Source organism: Sus scrofa, chromosome 8 (assembly GCF_054392235.1).
Source record: "Sus scrofa isolate SSC_HxYL_T2T_F1_AM1 chromosome 8, Sscrofa_HxYL_maternal_Yorkshire_Landrace_v2.0, whole genome shotgun sequence".
Classification (NCBI taxonomy): domain Eukaryota; kingdom Metazoa; phylum Chordata; class Mammalia; order Artiodactyla; family Suidae; genus Sus; species Sus scrofa.
In genome coordinates, this window is record NC_139390.1 from 5872007 (window position 1) to 5893743 (window position 21737).

A 21737-nucleotide genomic window follows, 5' to 3' on the forward strand; every position below is an offset into this window, starting at 1 on the left:
ATAAATCTCTAGATTGCTTTAAAACAAAGATTTTTGTTCAGGAGAGAGTTGACAGCTCCCTTTAGGAGAAGCTATTACTTAATTTTACTTTCCTAAGTTTAAACACATAAAAATATTTGTAATGATACCCCAAAGGCATCATAAAAATGTAAAATAATTGTACTCTAAAATATCTAAAATTACAGGAAATAGACCTCATTTTAAAAAATGAACTGGGATTCGTGGCTGGGGAACTGGGGTGTGACATACTTCAAAACCAGAATCTCTTGTCTGGAGCCTCTTTTTTTTTTTTTCTTTTTTTTTTTTTTGTGAAAAAAACTTTCTTGTTATCAGTCACACAAACCTGAAAATGTATTTGTTCTATTAGTAAATATTTCTTAATAGTTTCATTACCTTTAACCTGTGTTACTGTATGGATGTCTTTTAGTTCCCCCTCGAGAGACAAGTTTCTGTCTCTAGAATGAAATGGCATCAGTTGGCTCGTGGATTAACTATATTGCAGTTACCCTTCGGGCTCGTTTTAATGACTGTTTTTAAAAGTACAGAGCCCAGTTTTCGAAGCAACTTAGAACAAGGGCAGCATGAATAGTTTCCAGTGTTTTACGTACCCAAGTGATACTTCCTCTTTCAGCAGATACTGTTAACTTGTAAGCTGTTCCCGGGTTATAGGTTTGTCCTATTTTAATAAATATAGTGCAGGATCTGTAGTAGGGACGCGTAAGGAACCCTCCCCACCTTTCCCAGTAAATGAGTTAAGACTTCTTTCCCAGTTTAGTGTTGTAATATTGGTTCTTTGACTATTTTCATTTGCTAAAATTTTAACCGGGTCTTATATAGTAAAATGTCTTCATTTTATTAGGAAAAGTGAAATTAGATTTATAAAATACTCAGGCTGAAGTTTTGAAAGAAATGGTGTTTCATATGTAGTATTGAATGTCATTAGGACTAGATATGCTTTTAGTTTAAAACGTGCCTGATCCAGGAACGCTTTGCATTAAATGAGTTTATATTTTGAGAGCAAAATAAGGGAAAAGAAAACTACTTTCCCTCCCCTTTTTTTTTTGAGAGACAAAAAAAAAAAAAAATGAAGTTGAACACAGATATCGAAAGTGCTGTAAGCTGAATGTTTGAGCAACAGAAGTAAACACTGATTATTGCAAATGTTCATTTGGACCGATTTACTTTTATCTTTCAAGCGAAACATTTCCCGCAGTTTTCGTGGGCTTTTATTTAAGTTGGGAAGACTTGGGAAGTTTGTGTGAAAGTATAAATAAGTTTGGGAAAGTCATGATTAGAGTTTGATAATAAACATGCAAAAGCAAATTGGGAAACTCTATTAAAGTCAGATGTAACATTTAATAATGTTTTCTCTAAAAACTCATTTTCAGAGAGAAGAATGGTGATTTATGTGGTTCTGGAATAAAGACTTTGGCTGCAACAATTGAAAATAAGGGTTAAATATGAATTCTTCAACCCATTGGAAGTTTTACTTTTTTTTTTTTTTTTTTAAAGAATCTCAATGATTGTTATAGGAGTCCCCAAAATGTCCCTCTCCAATTATGGGCACGAAAACTGCATATGTATTTCTGTTTAAAAAACAAAATATATACTTAGTTGCCAGGAAAATTTAAACAGATTTTTACAAAGGAAGCATTAAATTTTAGTGTAGAGGGACAGTTATAATTTTGCAAAGCTAAAAAAAAAAAAAAAAAAAGCTTTAGTTCCTTTAATTATTTAAAAATATCGCAATAGAGTATAAATAAAAATTTTAAAACCTTGATTTAAAATTTGTTTTAAATCTGTCATTCCATTAACTTCACAGTTTCAAACTGGCATTTTATTTTGAGTTGTTTATATCCCAATTCTTGAGGAAATTTGCCCACTTTTAAATGTAATGATACACTAAGTGTAGAGAGGTATCACTTTACCAGTTATTACATAGAGGCACTCTTGAAATAGTAATCTGCCAACATTTGATCAATGCTGACTAATATTACAGAATTTTTGAAGGGTTTCTTGGACAGTATAAAATTTTACGTTCCTTTCTTTGAGAAAGTACTGCATATGTCCCTTAAAAGGGTGTGTGTTTGGGTGGGAGGCAGTTAGTGTTGCATTTTGATGACAATTTTATTGCTTACAAATTGATGTGTGATTTTAACTGAAACTTGTTGCGAGGATAAGAAAGGAAAAGTTTATATGTGTGGTATTTCAAATGCTTTACCTGATGCTCTGAAGACTATTAAGAGGAATTCAAATTGCATGTACTGGTTTTACTTTTAAAGCTTTCAACTGAGTTCTCAATATAAAATTCACGCATAGGACTTAAATATTTTTGCGTCGGTGTAAAACGGGAATCTTGAACGTACTATGAAAAGACATAATTTGATTCTCAAAGTCAAGATCCATATAGTAGACAGCTCAGGACCTAAGCACTGTTGTGCTAGTTATTATTACACACATTTTCCTCTAGCAAATGTTGTATTAGGAATGAATTATTTTCTGCTGCTTTGAACACTTTAAGAATCTGTTGTTATCAGGCTAGTCCCCATTTTATAAAACTTAACACTTAGCAATTTGCTAGTTTTTTTTAATCCTAGACACCAGTAAATTTTATTTTCATTTTTTTCAGGCAAAGAGGTTGTTAGAATGTTTTATAACTTATTCCCTGAAATAGTGTTTTTTTGCCCCCCCCCCCCCCCCCCAGTTTAAGTTTCATGCTGTATTTACTCCAAAGACAACCATCAGGAGGGAAAGGAATCTGTCTTTTTTAGAGGACAGGGAATGATGAAACAAGGCCTTGAATTTTTCTTGGAATTTGGACTTTTGTGTTATTGCTGGAGGCCGGCGTGCTCTGCTTGTCATCCCACTCACTCAGTTGTAAGAAGACTTTGGAGGCAAGGCTGTGTATCTTGTTACCAAGCCCTTTTTCTCAGGGTTTATGATAAAATGTACATCAATTTACTTTGCTGCTTTTTGTTTTAACTAATAAAGGAAAAAATGTTTTAATAGAACGGGGCACTTTTGGGGTTTGAATGTTACCAAACAGTGTTTTCTGTTGAATGGAAATGATTGGCATCTATCAAGCAATAGGAGGCGAAGTCCATGTTTTTCTCCTTGTACTGCCCGCAGTTGATTCCGCTCTTCTTTTTTGCTGATGTGAAGCAGAAACTGGACAGGGTAACAGTTTTGATGATGAGATTAGAGGTAGCCAGGCTGACTGTCTCCTGGCTTTTAGAGAACCTTATAAGCTCAGGGCCACCCCTCCCCTTGTTTAGATATTACTTGCTCTTTTGAGTTTCAGATTACAGGAGCAATTGATCTGCGTGACCTATCTTAAGAACTTTAACTTTGCAGTGGAAACTTAAACCAAATGTATATCCTCAAGAGACAAATCATCTTAAAACCAGGCTGTTGTCATTTTGATATACTGTACTGTTCACTGAGGGATGCTGTGGTGGAGAGCGCCACCTAGTGGATGGGACCTGCACTTGCTGCTCTGGGGACAAGGTCTGCATTCCTGTGACTCTTGCCTTCGGCTTGCAATTATAAGTGGGGTTTTATGTTGCTCCCAGCTCCTAGTTTCTCCCCAGGGTTGGGATCCCGGGAGAATGAGATTGGGAGAAGTGAAATGTCAGTTTTATTTGTGGTTTTCCCACTTCTGTAGGTGTGTGTGCTGTTCCTCGGCATCATTGTAAACATATTCTCCTCGTCGTTAAATTATAATGAAAACAAAAAAAGTTATTTTTAAAAAAATGTCAGTAGGGCAGCATTCATTGATTGGGGACTCGATGGTGTTGAGTGTATGTGTCTAAGCTCAGGAGTAAGAGACTGTCTTTGGAGAGAACTGTTTTTGCCACAAACTTTATACTCTGTTGTCTTCACCTCGTCAGAGGAGGTGTAGCTGCTGATTATCACTTGGGTCATAAATTGTCTGCTGCCTGTTACAGATAGGGTGTGCCTTTGGTGTATACGAAAACATTTGCAAAAACAATGGGAGAAAATTCTATATTTTAAAAAAACTTAATACATCATAACCACCAGCTTTAGGTATAGCTCTTCCTTAATGTTAATTTTAGAATGACAACTTCTTAATAAAATGCATCACTTAACAGACATTTGTTGGGTCAGGAACCTTGCCAGACCTTGGGAGTCTGAAACAAAGGTGACATAGTTCTCTTTGAACCTACAATTTTCTAAAGTCTTTTCATTCTTCACCACAAAAGAGAATGATTATAGCCCTAAGATGTGGATTGTACTACAATGGGTATAAATGTGTTTATTTGCTTGGTATTTTCTGCCATGGACTAGAAGAATTTAGAAGATACTTAGCAAATACTTTTGGAGGAGCTGATAAATAAAACTGATGGCTTTCTGTTAATGAGTTCGGTGTGTGGAAAGTTGTAGAAAGCTACATGCTAACTCTGGTTTGGTTCTTCAGCGCGTTCTTTTCCTCAAAGAGCCCACGCTTGGAGGCGTAAGTAATTTAATAGCACAGGCTTTGCAGTCTGTTTTGGAGTGTGGACCTTGGCTTTTCAGCTTGCTGGCTGTGTGACCTTAGGCGAGTTACTTAACAGCTCTGTGCTTCAGTTTCTGTCTTCTCCTTTGTTGTGAGAATTAAATGCGATCGTCTCTGCAGTGGCATAGTTGACACCGAGCATTGCTGATGGCATGGTGACGAAGGTGGGGCTTCTCTTCCAACTCCTCTTTTCTCCATTGTACGGCAGGTGTGTGAGTGCTTGGGACACTGAACTCGGTCCTCTGCCCACACCTGCAGGCCCAGCGCCCTTGCCACACTCCCCTCCCTGGTTAGCATTACCGTGCAGACCCCGCTGGTGGGCGACCAGCAGCGGCCTCCAGGTGCTGAGCTTGGAAGTTCTTCCTTGCGCACAAGGGGTTTACAGAAAAGTTGTGCCCTCCTGGGTTTGTGTGTATGTGTGTTTGTAGAATCATGTTTTGTGAGCAGAAGTTCTTAACCTGTGCTCCAGTGAGCCAGGAGCCTCCGAAGCTCAGAATGGAGGGCAGGAAGTTTTCTGTATCCGTGAAATATTCATTTTCTTAAGGGCACAGACCAGACACGTAGCTTTGCTTAATGCCTCGAAGGCATCTGTACCCCCTTAAAGGGTCAAGAACTGTATCTCTAAAGTTCACAGTTCTTTCTGGAAGGCCACTCACAGAGGTAAAGATACTGTAGGCCCCACCTAGAAAACGAAACTTACATTTGAATTTTACACTATTTGTTTTGTAAAGATACGTAGTTTGAAGGATAGAGTTGAGATTTTAATATGAGGAGCTCAAATATAAATGGAATGTCTCTTCCTCTTAGCTTTCTTGTCAAAGTTCTGAAGAGTAATGAACGCGAGGAAAAGTTAGGAGCATGGGCTCGGGAGTAGACCCCTGGTTCCAGCTCCAGCTCTGCCACCTGCTAGTGAGACCTTGAGCCGGTCGGTGAGCCCTCCCACCTGTGAAGGGGTGGTAGCGACGGTACGTACCTCCCTCGTGGGAGATGAAGTCGTCTGGACAGAGCCCCTGGCTCTTCTTGGCTTGTAGCAGGTACTGTGCGAGCCTCGCCAGTATCATTTTCTTGTACATTTTTGTTTACCCAAGGTCATTTATAATATGTGCAAATTAGTTGCCGAATGAAGACACATGGTCTTTTATCGTCTATTTTACCTACCCTTCATTGATGTGTGCGTGATTATAAATGTTTCTAATTTCCGTATTATGACCAGACTCTCCAAGATTCGATAGCTGAGCTAAGTCAGAAAAGCCTTAATAAATAAACGAGGATTCCAAGTACATGGGTCCTTAAAATCTCGCTTGAAACTTTGGAGAGTGTGGAAGGAGTGAAGAGAAACCAGGAAGGTTTAGTCATAAGGAGCTTTCAAGCTGATTGAACACCAAGAATTATCTTGGAATTTCTGGGTCGAAAGGACTTTCCTGTCCAACCTCTGCAGGGTGCAGGTGAGGAGGCGAGGCCAGAGCATTGAGTTGGGGCCCCAGGACTGGCCCCGAGTCCCAGTGTGTCTGGCTGGAAGCTGGGGCCCCGTCCCTGCCTGGAGCTGACTGTCCGCCGCACCTTCTGCTCGAAGCACGGCGTGATTTCCAGGGGAGCAGCATGGGCACGGGCCACCTGTGGGGCACAGGAGTGAACCGTGGGCCTGGGAGGGGGTGTGGCGTGTGCAGAGACTGTCCCGGGAGGCGGGTACACGCATGGAGAAGAAGGCAGCGCAGAGAAGAGAAGTGGCGGAGAACGTGATGCGGAGGGCGCTGCACCCTCGCCACCAGCCTCAGAGAAACTGAACTGTGTGTTTGGCCGAAAAGAAACCCGTTGTCCAGTCTGCCTGTGGGAGCCCCGGGTACCGGTGCGGTGGGGCTGGGGGCTTGCTGCGTCCTTCCTGGTGGTTTCCCTAGGGCCTCTTCTGGGAGGGGCCCCTCGCCTCACTGCCCAGGATGCTGGCATCGAAGGGTGGGCGCTGTTGCTTTCATCATGGCTCTTAACACTCAAACCAGCTGCTTCCCCTGGTACACAACCGGAGAGACGGCAGCCTGCCCCAAAGCTGGGGGACGAGCTGTTGTGAACTTGCTGTAGGAGTGTGCTGGGAGCTAGTGCGGCCTTCGTAAGCGCGTGGGGTCGTGTGTGCTCCACCTTGTGCCCGACGTTAAGCTGGTGTGAGCTGTGGCTCTGCTGTGCCCAGGCAAGCTGTTCCCAAGCTGCTCTTAAGAAGGGTTCTTCTGGGTGCCCGCCGTCGCGGGCTTGGGCCTGCGTCCGGGCGCCTCTGCCTCTCCCCCCTTTGCTCTCTGCTCCTGACCTTGGTTCCCATGAGGGCCACCTGTTGCCACTGAGGCACTTAAAGTCGTGCTCTGAGGCCAAACCCTCTGGGGCCACCTTGTGCTAAGTCCCGGCCTGGCCGTGGGCCGTTGGGCAGCATCTTAACCCCTGTCTGAGCCTCAGCTTCCTTCTTCCCTAAAGGGGCTGTTAGAGCGCCCATGTCCCGGGGCGGTGTGCGGGTTCCGTCAGGTAATTAGACGGAAAGCGCCTCGAATGGGGCCTGGCCGGCACGAAGCGGTCAGTAAATGGGACCCCCCGTCCTCCACGCCTGCTGGACTTGCGCCAAGGCCGCTTTCTTTTCTTCTTCTGCCTCTCCAGCTCCCCACTCCTCAGAGCTGCAGTTTTGTGAACGACCTTCTAGGTTGTAGGCCTTCAGCATGACCCTGGTCCCCACTCCTCCCTCCATCCCTTGCCCCGGGCAGCCCACCGCGCAGGCAGGTGTGGCCTCGTGGGAATGACACACACTGTGATGCTGGGGAGGCGGGCGCAAGCTCCGGGTGCCTGAGCCGCTGCGTGGTACCAGACCCCGTGTCGGACTCTCGAGAGGCGTTTCCACTGACGGCTTGTAGTCCCTCCAGACTCACCATCTCAAGTTTACACATCACAGGTTAAAGCGCCCACAAGGTAAAGAACTCGCGGAGATGCTGTCACTCGTCAGTGACGGAGCTGGGGTCTGAACCCAGGTCCGAATGACTCGAGTTCATGCTTTGCGTCATCGAGAGTGGAGAGAGAGCAAGATACGTGCACACTTACACAGCCTCTGCACGCACACACACCCTCCATACACACACCCAAACTACATACACAGCCTCTGCACACCAACTCTAAACACACACAATCTACATACACGCACAGAGTCTCTGCACACACCGCCTCTGCACACACAGTGTCTGTACACACACTCTACACACGGCCTGCAGACCAGACAGGGTTCGGATGGGGTCTGAAAAGCAGCGTGAAGCCTTATCGGCCCCCAGCTTGGAGCCCCTGTCTGTGCTCCCGCCGCCCCTCCTCTCTTGGCCTTATTACCTCCCTCCTAAACGTGCTGGGTCCTCACCTATTTGTCAAGGGAACAAATAAAAGGAAGGTTTCCAAACACACGGAAAAGAAAGTGGTGACCATTAGCCAGTGTACATTCCTGAATTCAGCCCGAGCTGTGTGCCCCGGCCTCGCCGTGTGCTTCCAGATCAGGTTGTGAGGAGGAGGAGATCTGATTTCAGGAGACAGTTAGCAGATCTCTCGCTGATATTTCTGTGGGGGAAACAATTTTTAAGTGGACTGAGTATTTGGATTGCAAGGGTGTCATGTCTGTGACTCAAGCTGGCTATCCACTGGGAGAGTGTATAACTCCCTGCTTCTTTTCCAGCCCTATTTTCATTCCTTTTTTTTTTTTTTTTTTTTTTTTAAATGGCTGCACCTGCAGCATGTGGAAGTTCCTGGGCCAGGGATTGAATCTGAGCCACTGCTGCAACCTAGGCCACAGCTGCAGCAACACCAGATTCTTTAACTCACTGTGCTGGGCTGAGGATCAAACCCACGCTTCCGTAGCAACCCCAGCTGCTGCAGTCAGATTCTTAACCCACTGTACTACAGCAGGAACTCCCATTCCTCTTTTTGTCTTTTTGCCTTTTCTTGAGCCGCTCCTGCGGCATATGGAGGTTCCCAGGCTAGGGGTCTAATCAGAGCTGTAGCCACTGGCCTACACCAGAGCCACAGCAACGTGGGATCCTAGCCGTGTCTGCAACCTACACCACAGCTCACAGCAACACCAGATCCTTAACCCACTGAGCAAGGCCAGGGATTGAACCTGCATGGTTCCTGGTCGGATTCGTTAACCACTGCGCCGCAACAGGAACTCCATCCCATTCCATTTTCTAAGTTGATCATTTTTAGTTACAGATGTCTTTTTTTTTTTTTTTTTTTTTTTCTTTTTAGGGCTGTACCCATGGCATATGGAAGTTCCCAAGCTAGTGGTCAAAATGGAGCTACAGCTGCCGGCCTACATCACAGCCACAGCAATGCAAGATCCAAGCTGCGTCTGCAAACTACACCGTAGCTCATGACAACACCAGATCCTTAACCCACTGAGCAGGGCTGGGGATCAAACCCAAATCCTCATAGATGCTAATCGGATTTGTTTCTGGTGTGCCACAGTAGGAACTCCCAGTTATGGATGTCTTTAGTGATCATAGCGGCGAATGACAAGAAGCCAGGGGAAAAACATGAATGTAGTGAAGACATAGTTTATCTTGGAAAAGACAATTTGAGTTAATGTTAAGTCAGCTGGACTCGGTGACATCCAAGTGTCCATCCTCTGAGGTGGCATTAGCAGAAGCCCAGAGGCTAGAACAAAGAGGCAACGCTTCTGCTTCCTCTCCACCGCCTGTGGATGCAGAGTACTGAGTCCATTCTCCGAACCGTATTTGATTTTGGGTTGCGCATAAATTACGGCATTCAGAGGCTCATAAGTATGAGCAGCAGCCATAGTGTGTTTCATGTTAAGAATTCTGGAAGGGATTGAGAATGTTTAGCTTACAGAGGAGAAGAGACTTGCATGGGTTCAATACAATAGCTGAACTAGAAAATAATTTGGATTGTCTTGGGTGGACCAGGTGACCTGGAAGGGGCCGTGGGCTCCTTCCACGCAGGCGGAGCAGTGTGGTACTTCCTGTGTGGTGGGTGCTCTGTCACCTAGCAAATGGGAGTCAGATAGGCCGGGAGAGGCCTGAGCTTTGGAAATGGAGGGTATGGGCCAGCAGTGCCAATCAGTGGGATTTTGAAAGCCAGAAAAATGGGAAATAAAAATTTTTTAGGGCCACACCCGAGGCATGTGGAGGTTCCCAGGCTAGGGGTCGAATCGGAGCTACAGCTGCCGGCCTTCGCATCGGCAGCACGAGATCCAAGCCGCATCTGTGACCTACACCCACAGCTCATGGCAACGCCAGATCCTTAATCCGCTGAGTGAGGCCAGGGATCAAACCTGAAATCTCATGGTTCCTAGTCAGATTTGTTTCCACTGCACCACAACAGGAACTCCAGGAATTAAAATTTTGGCTTTTAAGGTCTGCACCTGTGCATGTGGAGGTTCCCGGGCTAGGGGTCAAATCGGAGCTGTAGCTGCTGGCCTATGCCACAGCCACAGCAACACAGGATCCAAGCCGTGTCTGTGACCTACACCACAGCTCATGGCAAGGTAGGATCCTTAACCCACTGAGCAAGGCCACGGATCAAACCTGAGTCTCACGGATGCTAATCAGATTCGTTAACCCCTGAGCCACACAACGGGAACACCAGGGAATTAAAATATTTAATGAGTTCCTGTTGTGGCTCAGCAGTAATGAACGCAGCTGGTATCCACGAGGATGTGTGTTCGATCCCTGGCCTCACTCAGTGGGTTGAGGATCTGTTGTGGCCGTGAGCTGTGCTGTAGGTTTCAGACGCAGCTCAGATCTGGCATTGCTGTGGTTGTAGTATAGGCGGGCAGCTCCAGTTCCCTAGTCTGGTAACGTCTCTATCCCGCAGGTGCAGCCCTAAAAAGAAATAAAATGTTTAACGAGATTAAAGTGTGATCTTAAAGCCAATGAGATGTAAAGAGAACGCTGGGCCAGAGGATTGAAGAGGAAAAGACTGAGTGAGAACATGATAGGCTTTTGCTTTTTCTCGGGGTTAAGGGTCCGAGACCCGTTTTAACATGGAATTATATTGAGCTTCGTGAGTTATTAAGTGCCCTTTGGTGCCACTCACCTTTTGAAATTAAGTCATGAGTTCGTTCATTCTCTCATTGCCACTAAGAATCTAAGATTTTACTTTCTTAATTTCTCAAAAGGAGATAGGGCCTTAATATTAGAAAAAACACCTTTCAGGTTGTTGGAAAGTTAGTTGCTAATATCAGAACTTAGACCACCAAATTCACATTCGTCTCAGCTCGTGTGGGTGCCCGTTCCTCTGACGGGTGTTCTCCAAGTGGAGTCGACGGGCCTCGCTGAGCGGTTTAATTTTGTGGGTGAAAAAAGAGGGAAGACTCAAAATGCCATGAGATTTTCCAAGTTGGGGAATCAAGAGAGAAAGGCTCTTTGGGGGGATAGGGAGGGTTGGGGTCAGAGGTTGGACGACTGACGCTTTGGGACACGTGGCTTTTGAGGCACCCAGAGGCAGTGGACTCCGCTCCCAGAACACAGGCGCGAGGCTGGGCCTGGGTGGGCGTTTTCTGTAGGTGGTAACTTGAGCTTCGAAGGGAAGGAGTGGGTTGAGCAAGAAAACATAAAGGCTGAGCTTCATTAAGTTACAGAGGAGGCAGTGAACAAAGGTGACAGTGACGCACAGTCGCCAGAGGTTTAGGAAGAGAACCTGGAAGCCGAGGGAGGGGGGCACTTCAGGAGGGGCTTGTGCCAGGGCTGGAAGTATGGCCAGAGCTCCCACGGGGACTGCCCCCCCAGCCCAGGGCCCTACACGTGCCGAACCCTGGCTTGTGGGGTGCAGAGGAAGGCTGGGAGGCGTGATCAGAGGAGGCTCAGCCTGTGGCCCTTGCTACTAAACAATTGCTGGAAGAAACGAAAGCGAGAAAGGACAGTTTAGTCCTGTGATCCCTTAACACACTTGCTGCTGTGACCCCAGCACCAGTGGAATCTCTGTGGCCGTGCCAGGCTCCTTTGTGGGTGACTCATCACTGGGAGCTTCTCTAGCAGGGGTGGTGGGCATGGGGGCAGGACTCAGACAACCCCCACTGTGACTCAGCAGGGTCGTTGTGCTCCAGAGCTGTGACAGTGCCGAGCTTCTCCCTGTAAGCGGTACTGACGCATTTCTCCCTGATGACCCAGGGAGCGGATTGGGGATGTAGTCAGTGGGCCCCCAAAGTAGGCTTGTCCTCATGAACAGTCCATGTCGCTTATCAGTAGTTGGCAAACATTTATGCAACGTGGTGGTTCTGACTGTGCCTTAGGCTGCCTAAGAAACTGAACAGCAAGCTGTGTCCACTGATTGAATGAAAAAAAATAATGATTTTGTGTTACAGGGAACTTTTTACAGTATGCCAGAGGGGCGTACTGGAGTCTCTTTCATCTTGAACAATGACGGTTTCTTGCAGAGGCAAATTATGCAGATTGGTATTTAGTGTTTCCTAATCAGTCAGGTCTTTGTTGGAAGTGTGGTGAGTGCTGGAAGAACAGAATTCCTATCCTGGGGGGTTGCAAGTCAACCCCCGCTGTGATCTGTGACGGACCCAGGGTGGGGTGGGGGGGCAGCTTTGAAGTCCCCTCCTTTGCAAATGCAGCAGCCATCCTTCCAGAAGAATCCCTCCATTTTGTACCAAGATTTTTTGTTTTATGGTTTCTCTTGCTTTGGGTAATTTACAAAACACCCACGGGGGAGCAGCGGGCAGGTCTGTGCTGTGGGTGACACATGTAAACAAAGCTGGGCTTGCCGCCCGCGATGGCAGATGGCAGCCATGCTCCTGAGCTGCCTTTGTGCTGCACCTGCCCGGAGTGCACGTGTCTATTTTAAAACAATGTCGTCGCAGCTTCAGCCTAGCACAGCACAATTAATCTTTAACAATCCTTTGATTCCAGATGAAAAAGAGAGGACCAGAGAAAAACGGGAAGCCCTTGGGAAAACATTGGGATACTTTCGAGCGTTCCTGTTATCACTCCTGCTGTGATACCTGTGTTGCCATCTAGCGGATACCGTAAAGTGTGTACGGAGTCATCCTGTTTATCTTACCCTACCAGTGACTCCTGAAGCGGGGCGAAATTCAGTTCTGTTCAGAGCATTAAGTCATTTTCCAGGAACCGTCTTGGGCTCGGCCTGTGTCTGAGCAGCTCGTGTCAGACGTGAAGACGTTTCACCGCAAGAGGCGACGGCTCTGGAGAGAGGTGCTTGCGAGGAAGCGGCAGAGAAAACTCTGCGGAGGTGTCCCCTCTGAGCAGAGTCGGGTGGGTAGGGCAGGTCAGAGGTCTGGGGTCGGGGGTTCGGGAGGGCTCTGAACCCGGAGAAGTCAGCAGGGACAGGCTCGGGGGCCCCGCCTCAGGCTGAAGGGATTGGACGTGACCCCCTGGGTCCTGGGGAGTAGTTTATACTTTTAATCAGGGAAGTATGTGGAAAGATTTTCCTTTTTGTTTAAAAATACTTTTGGCTGACTAGAAAGATTATACATAACAAATTGTAGAAAGTTTTAAGGTACGAAAAGATATTGGTAAGAAAGCAAAGTCTCCAAATCTTACCAGCCAGCCAACTGTCCATACTGGGACGAGCCGTCTTTTAGATTCCCTTTTCTTTGCACGCACCCAGCTTGAGATGTGTATTTCATGTGTTAAAATGCAGTAAGTGCGTCCTCAGTATGTGGGGGGGACCTTGGCCCCCCCATTCTGCGATATGCTCCTGGGGAGGCGTCCCTGGGGTCGAGTGCCTGGGGCTGAGTCCATGTCAACAGTGCCTTCCCCTCGGGAGCTCTCCCAGGTGTGCACACTGGGATGCTCCTGCTTCGTCTCCTCCTCACAGCTTCAGGTGGAGAACAAGGAGTGAGAGCATCTGTTCTTCCCTGTCAAGCGCATCTAGTGTAGAGACCGCTGCTACTGTTTCATAATTACTCTGCTTATGTGGTGGATGTGCTGTGTGAAGTTCAATGTCTTGATGATTTTTGAAGTTAGTTTTACTAAATACAGTTGCTCAAGGATGCAGCTAGAAATTCTCATACTAAGTGAATGAAGTAAGTCAGAAAGAGAAAGACAAACACCACATGATATCACTTATATGTGGAATCTGAAATATGGCACAAATGATATCTACAAAACAGAAATAGACTCACAGACACGGAGAACAGACTGGTGGATGCAGAGGGGGAGGGAGGAGGGCGTGGGATGGACGGGGAGTTGGGGGGGGGTGATGTAAACTATTACATTTAGAGTGGATAAGCAGTGAGGTCCTGCAGTGTAACTGCAGAGGGAACTGTATTAGTCCTGGGGACAGAATATGAGGGAAGATGTTATGAGAAAAAGAATATAGATAGATGTATAGATATATATGAATGCATCACTTTGCTGTAAGCCGAAGTTGACACATTGTAAATCAACTATATTTCAATTAAAAATAATTTTTTTTTAGAGTGAACTCAATTTTTCTTCAGAGAAAGAAAGGGATGAGTCAGGAAGGGCTGCACTTTCAGAATGGAGTTGGAATGACTGGTTTGGCTGAGTGTCACCCTCGTGAAGAAGCCAGTTCCTGGCTGGTCCTGGAGCCCGGCTCTTGGCTTTGCACTGACCCGTAGCTGTTGCCATGGCATGTGACCTGAACAAGGCATCTCAGCACTGGGTACTTTCAATCTCAGAACGTTCTCTGTGTGCTGATGAAAGCACCTCTCAGAACAGTCTGCCTCAAATGGGACACAGGGATGTCTTTGCACGCAGACTTGCAGGGTGAAAACACAGGCACTAGGTTCAGGAGTCACAGTGTCCCATTGGTTTTGAACCATTTATACAAAATGTGTTCTTTCAGTGTCTTCCCATCTGTAAAATGGGATTATAATGGCACCTATCCCACAGAGTTGTTAGGAGAAGTACATGAGATAATGGATGCATAGCATTTAGACTGGTGCCTGCCACACAGCATGCAGTCAATAAAAGTTGGCTATTAATTCATGCTGCTACTATTTTTAAAAATTCATTTTTATTACCCTCCCTTTGTAGTGAAGCTTAGGGAGATTAAGCAACTTGCTTAAAATTTCAGTTGGCAAAAGTTAAGAGTTTAGGGAGCTTATAAAAAACACCCCCTTTCTTCTTAGCCCAATTTTGGAACTGCCTGAAAGAAACACAGGAGTCAGAACATGAGAAAGCCAAATGGAGAACCTGGCTTTAGATTTGTAGCCAAATATGGGTGGAGCACAGGCCAGAACAGACTCTGCTGCCCGGCCACCCCCTTCTGCAGACCCCACTCCAGCAAGTCCTCCACCCTCAGATCCATGAGTGAGGGCTGGGAGGGAACAGGTGCTGCTGGGGCCTCTCTATCCGAAGCCTCGAGAGTGGGGCATCCCGGCCCCTGCAGAGTAAGAGGCAGAGATTAGAAAATGAGCCAACTCGCTGGGCTTCCTACGCACTTCACTCCTGTCTGCCCTGCTCCACCCAAACTCACAGTCTTTAGCCTGGAGAAGCTCCTCCGCCGTATCCCATCCCACACTAAGGCTGGATGTAGGTGAACTCGGATGCGGGGAAGAGACCCAACTGTGGAAGTCACCTTCGTTACCTGTTTAAACTGTGCTTCGAGGTGGATTGACGATTGAAACACAGAGCGAACGGCCAGTCTTTCCACCCGTCGAGTTTCCTTGCTCGCGTTTGTGGGCCTTCCTCCCAGCATCCCTCTGATTCTTGCCGATGCCAAGGTCCCGTGTGGCAAACACAAGGAACAGCAGCCAAGCTGGGAGGAGGGACTTCAATGCGGAGACAGTCGTTTTTGATATTATGTGTCTTCCTACTTTATCATAGGAGTGACCTTTCAAGTGAGCGCTCTGTGTGGGAACATTTAAAAATCCTTTCTTGCAGATCTTTCTGTATCCACTGTAGTTAAAAACATTTTAAAAAAATCAATATATACAAATATTCTCGCATGAAGCCCAGTCTGTAGTTCTGTGAAGAAAAGAGTTGAACTGAAGCTAAATAGTAGTAGTTTATTCGGTTTTTGATGATATACTGTAGAGTAAATAACTTGGCCTGTGAGTTGTGTAGACCTGTGCTCCGTTAGTTCTGGGACCCGGCGTGATCTCCGTCTCCATGCATCTCATGGGAATGGGGGAGCTGCCTAACTCATCCCACTGTTACGGGGGAGCCGCTGGCAGCACGTGGCAAGCCGTTCATGCGCTGCCTGGCGCACACACGGCTCTGCTCAGTGGTGGCCGTCACCTTGGGGGGACCTCAGGTGTGGAGTGCACTGGTGATGACGGACCCAAGAAGAAAACTGCTTGGGCTTGCTCACCGGATGCTTCCCTCGGTCCCCAGTCACCCCCCTTGCGACTGCTGTACGATCTGTGTGTAAATTTGGGGGTTGAGAACCCAGAATGCCGGGTTCTGGCCAGGCTTCACCCAGGGGTCCCCGAGCAGATTTCTGACCCTCTCTCTGACCAGGTTCCCTCATTGTAGAACAGGCGTGATGATGTGTTCCACCTCGCGGGGGCTGCTGGGGGGATTCATTGAGCCAGTGAGTGTGGAGGTGTCGGCGTAGCACCTGGCACAGAGTAAACTCTCAGTGGAGGTCTCGTCACTGTTGATCCAAGTGGCCCTGATCCTCTTAAATGGACCTTTAAGCAAAGCCCAGAAGTCCTTAGAAATAAACCAGCTAGAGACTTTGAATGAGGTTGAGTTGTTGGTTCAAGTGTGGTTAGTACGAGTTTGGCAGCAGAAAATCTGTCCTTCAGAATCAGCAGGCATGTTAAGGGAGAGTGCCCAGCGGAAGGGCTCTTTCTCTAAAGTCACGTCTTGTTAAGAAGAACGCCCGGCGTGCACTAGGCAGAGCGTGTGGAAGCCCCGTGTGCACACGTGCCCTCAGCGCTGGCCCCCCGGCATCTCCTACTCCCCGCCCCGTGGGAGTGAAGCACGTCGCAGCTCTCGTATCGTAAGAAATGGGGGTCACACTGGTTATACTTTCAGTGTAACTTCCTGAATTGTGCTTTTGAGATGCTGGTGGAGGCTTCTCGTTCCTGGCGCTCATCCCCACGTACCGTCCACCCTGCGGGCGGAGGCTAGCCAAAGATCGGGGATGGTGCCCTGCACCGGGGAGGGCTGCTGGATCTAGCCTACGTAGCAGCTTCCTTTGGACCTTTTAAAACTTTTTTTTTGTCTTTTTAGGGCTGCACCCCCTGCACGCGAAGGTTCCCAGGCTAGGGGTCTAATCAGAGCTATAGCTGCCGGCCTACACCACAGCCACAGCAATGTGGGATCTGAGCCATGTCTGTGACCTACACCACAACTCACGGCAACGCTGGATCCTCAACCCACTGAATGAGGCCAGGGACCGAACCCACAGCCTCGTGGTTCCTAGTCAGATTAGTATCCACTGCGCCATGACGGGAACTCTTAAAACTTTATTGAAAGCTGTATGACTCCTTTAAAAAAAACTGTTCTGGATAAGACTTGAAGCACTTATGCTACGGCTGAATCTTTGTCTCCCCAAAATACGTGTGCTGAAGCCCTAATACCCAATGGTATTTGGAGACGAAGCCTTTGGAACCCGGTTGGCTCCTGAGGATGGAGCCCTCATGAGTGGATCGGTGCCCTTAGGGGGCAACACAGACGACCGCGCGAGGATTCAGCAAGGCCGCGGCTGTCCCCCAGTCCGGAGGAGGCCCTTACCAGGCCCCAGATATGCCGGTGCCTTGACTAGGACTCTGCAGCCTCCAGAACTGTGAGCACTAAGTGTTTGCTGGTCAAGCCCCCAGACTGTGGCATTTGCTGTGGCAGCCCAAACGAAGATATTCTCAGTGCTGCCGCAACAAACTTAACCGCTTAGAACAACAACGGTTTATTATCTTCTGGTTCTGTAGGTCAGAAGTCCAAGGTGCTGGCTGGGCTCTGGAGACGCCAGGGGAGAGTCATGCCACTTCCAGACGCTGCCCTCATCCCGTGGCTCCCGCCCTCCGTCTTTGGAGTGAGCAGCCCTGGGCTGAGTCCTCCCGTTGCGTCCTCTGACTCTCTCCTGCCTCCCTGCTCCCCGTTTAAGGACTCCGGGGCTACAGAGGCCCACCTTCCTGGATCGGATACTCCAGAATGGGTCCACGGTCATCTCTGCCTCTTAAGGTCACCTGATCAGCACGTCGTCCCCTTGGCTGCACAGCATAGTATAGTCACAGGTTCTGGGGATTAGGACCGTACGTCTCTGGGGGTCGGTGTGATCCTTTGGGGCTTATTCTGTAGCACTGTTGATTCAGCATTTAGTAGAAGTTTTTGAGGTCTACTCTGCACCAGGAACCGTGCCTGACAAGCTCTGGGGAAACCGAGGGCACTTCCGCCCTGGGAGCTTGCCCTCTGGCAACCAGTCTTCCAGGTCTTTGTGTCTGTGCAGAGCGCAGCAGGGCCGAGGCCACGTGGGGCACGGAGAGCTGAGTTGCGAAGCGCCTTGAGGGCCACATTTGGAGTTTGAACTTGAGCCCATTGGTTAGCCCAACGATGACAGCCCCCGGCAGAGCTGCTTGGCTTTGGCTGCCGTGTGTTTTAGCCCAGAATTCACCCCTGCCCAGCGCACTACACCCTCCAGTCCCTGGCGTTTACTCACTCAGCTGCCTACCTGGCCCCTTGCAGGCCGGGTTTGCTGAAGGGAATGGCAACCATTGGAATTATTAACAGGAGAGGAGCTTGACTCATCTAGTATGTGATGCAATAAACTCCTGTTTGCACATCTCTCAAAGTTTTTTCCTAACAATCTTAAAAGCCAGAGTTTAAGATGGAGCATGAGCGGAAAATAGGAGACGGAGCGTGGGGAAGGCAGCTGTGACTCAGTGGGAGACACGCCGAATTTGAACACAGAGTCCTGAGCTTGACTCTGAGCCTGACTGCGCACCCACAGTGTCACTGTGGACAAGGCACTTGACCTCTGTGAGGTTCGCTTGCCCAAGCTGGTAAATGAGCACAGGGGTGCCGCGCCCAGGCAGGGCCTTTGGGAGGAACGAGCTCGTGAACGTGGAAGGCTCCTCGCAGAGCCAGGGAGGCCGCAGAGACTCTCAGTCCTTCCTTGGAGTCTGGAGAGTAAATGGGTATTACAGTAGTGAATTTTCCCTTTGTGCCTGAAGGTGCTTTTCCGAACCGTATTTGTTATTAGTCTAGACTGTCTGGGAAATTTAACTGAACCCCTACTGACGTGTCTCCAGACAAATGCTGAATGTTCTTTAGTAGTAAACACTGTTTGTACAGAGACATGTACTCGTTCCGCACATGCTGGCTGACACCTTCTGTGCCTCTGTTGTGCTTTGAGCTACGGGGGGAGCTGTGGCTGCCAACCCGCTGGGGAGGAGGTGTGCGTGCAGGGCTGTAGCCGGGGGACGTGGCCGTGGGTAGCTGCCACGAGCCGGGTGGGTGGGATGCAGAAGTGCTTTTAAGTTCCGAGCGAAGCTGAGTTGGCCTTGACACAAGAACTTTGATGTAAAAGATGAAAGTTCAGCAGCGTCCTCAGGGCTGGGGCTCCTGTGTTTGGAACAAGCACCAAGGCCGTTAGGAGGCAATGGTGCGAGCTCGGTCAAAGACCTGAGCAGGCCGCTGACCTGGCTGGTCATCCTCTCCTTCCAGAAACACTTTGGTCCCCGTTGACCCCCATCCTAGGGTCCTTCCTACCTCTTTTTTACTGTTGCTTAATCCCACGTTCCATGCACAGGACCTGACACATAGGAGGTGCTTTCATACTAGAAACAAGCCGTCGCGAGTTCAGCGCTCTGTGCTTTTGTGTCCCTTTTGTTCATCCGTGTGGAAGGAGAGAGGGTGGCGATTTGTTGTGTCGGGATAGATTGTGGCTCCTGAATCTTTCCTTTAATTCTCCTGCTCTGCCGAGCCCTGTTTATAAACTCGATAGCTCCAGCCTTACAGTCCATCCCCTGGAGCCCTTGGAAGAAGCCATAAATGTCCATAGCATTTTGGATATAAGACACATAAGCGAAGAAATCGGCCTTTATCAAGCACACGCAGCAGTCGCTAGACATGCATTATCTCATTTAATCTCCGCGTACCTTAGAGATGATGTCTTCCTTTTGTCACAGATCAGTTGCAGGAAGAAAGAACCATCCGTAAGAGACCAAGGCCAGGAGTGTCACCCAACAATTTAGTGATTATGCAAGAGTCCGAAACCAGCATCGTCCTGTTTGTAGCTCAGACTCTTTCTACAACTTGCATTCCATTCGCTACTAATGAAAAATGTGCTGCATGTGAACCAAGCATATTTATCCATATCAACTGTTGGCTCTTTTTTCCTTGTAGATTTCACACATTGGCAAGCTGAGAGATTTTCTTCTGGAACACAGGAAAGATTATATTAACGCTTATAGGTAAGTGTATATTTTGTACTGATTTTGGTGACCGTTTTTTTTTTAATTTAAAAAAATTTACTGAAACCTAGTTGATGTGCAATGCTGTGTATAGCAGAGCGATTCGGATATACGTATGTACATGGTTCTTCACACTCTGTTCCATGATGGTGTATCCTAGGATACTGAATATAGTTCCCGGGGCTACACAGCAGGACCTTGGTGTCTGTCCATCCTAGACATACTGGCTTACCTCTGCCAGCCCCAAACTCCCAAGCCTTCCCTCCCCAGCCCCCTCCACTTGGCAACCACAAGCCTGCTCTCTGTACCTGTGGGTCTGTTTCTGTGTCATGGGCGTGTTCATTTGTGTTGTATTTTAGATTCCACGTGTAAGTGGTATGTGGTATTTGTCTTTCTCTTTCTGACTCGCTTCACTTGGGATGAGAGTCTCTAGGTCCCTTGACTGTTCTTTTCCACACCTATACTCCTTTTGAGCTTTTTGTCCTCTCTCTTTGCTCAGTTACTCGGGTTGTGATGGAGAAGGTTGGCTTGGCAGCAGAAGGATGTCTGCAAAGCAGAAAGGAGCTCCCCTAGCCAGGGAGAGCCCGGCCACACCCCACATCCTCCAAGTCACCCTAGCCCCACAGCAGTGTCCCCTGCTCTGCCGCTCCCATGGGTTTGCATCTCTGTATGTATATACATGTTATGGCACATGCAGAAGGGGCTGGGGTACACTTTCTCACCGAGTCAATATTACTGAGCAAATGAGATAATGCAGCTCATGTAAAAATGCCATTTGGAGACACACACTCTTGCCTCTAGTGAGGGCTTTCATTAGGTTGATTTTTAAAAAGAAGGAAAGCATTTTGATCGAGGTTTCCAATATAGCTTCTAGAATAGGCTCCAGCTCTCAGAGACACAGAAACGGGGCAGTGCAGGCATCCTGCCTCCTGCTTTTCCCTGGCCCCCACCTGCACCTGTGGCTGTAGAGCGGTGTTTCTGCGTAAGACTCAGCTTCAAGGGCAGCGTGTAATTTACTGGAGCAGTGGGATTGCATGCGTGAGGCGACGTCATTCAAAACATCTTTTCAGAATGTCATCATTTTATAAAACAAGAGGTTTTGCCCTTCAGAAGCTTTCCTATCACAGAGTTTGCAAAAATAAAAGAAATCCTCTTATTTTTTTAAAAACTTTGTAAATATATGCAAAAATGAAAATATTTCATATAAGTTCTTTAACAGAGAAAATAGTTATACCCCAGTTGGTTTTTAGATAGTCCTACCACTTTGCTTTATACTGTTAAGTGTATTTCATTTGCATACTTTTGGAATACACTAAAAGTATTATTCTGAGCTTAGTACCAAAAAGACCTTTTTTTTTTTGGTTGTCTTTTTAGGGCTCCACCTGCAGCATACGGACGTTCCCAGGTTAGGGGTTGAATTGGAGCCACAGCTGTTGGCCCACACCACAGCCACAGCCACGCCAGACCCAGCCTGCATCTGTGACCTACAGCACAGCTCACGGCAATGCCGGATCCTTAACCCACTGAGTGAGGCCAGGGATCGAACCTGAGTCCTCAGGATACTAGTCAGATTCATTTCCACTGAGCCATGACAGGAAACTCCAAGACCTTATTTTTAAGCTCTCAGTTAAAATAGTTGGTCAACACTAGATGGCAGTGTAAATTCCACTTTGGAAGGTGTGTATGTGCAGCAGGTCCTGATCTCACAGTCTGTAAAAATGGGTGCTCCGGCCATTTGGAAAACGCAACAAAACAGATACAAGCCTGTCAGTTTCCAGCTCCTTTCTTCTGTGCTTGACAACTTAGGTTAAATAAGGGGTGTCGAGATCTTTCATGGAAATCCACTGAAAAGGCCTCCCGCTGGGCAGTTGCTTTAAATGTTGGTCTAGTTCAAGCCACCCCACC

At 47.6% G+C, this 21737-nt stretch overlaps 1 protein-coding gene across 28 annotated transcripts in view; it reads left to right on the forward strand.

Moving 5' to 3' along the window:
• Window positions 1-21737, forward strand: part of STX18 (syntaxin 18) — a 123476-nt gene that overhangs the window by 54777 nt on the left and 46962 nt on the right. For 27 of the 28 annotated variants that reach the window (XR_014813605.1, XR_014813606.1, XR_014813592.1 and 24 more), the window contains one exon: window positions 19765-19832. Coding sequence is in view for 4 of the 28 variants with exons in the window: in XM_021100996.2 (XP_020956655.1) it covers window positions 19765-19832 (68 nt within the window). In the remaining 24 variants the exon portion in view is untranslated. Of the gene's footprint in view, window positions 1-12565; window positions 12757-19764; window positions 19833-21737 lie in introns of those variants that run through there. The other variant, XM_021101000.2, reaches the window with a different exon arrangement.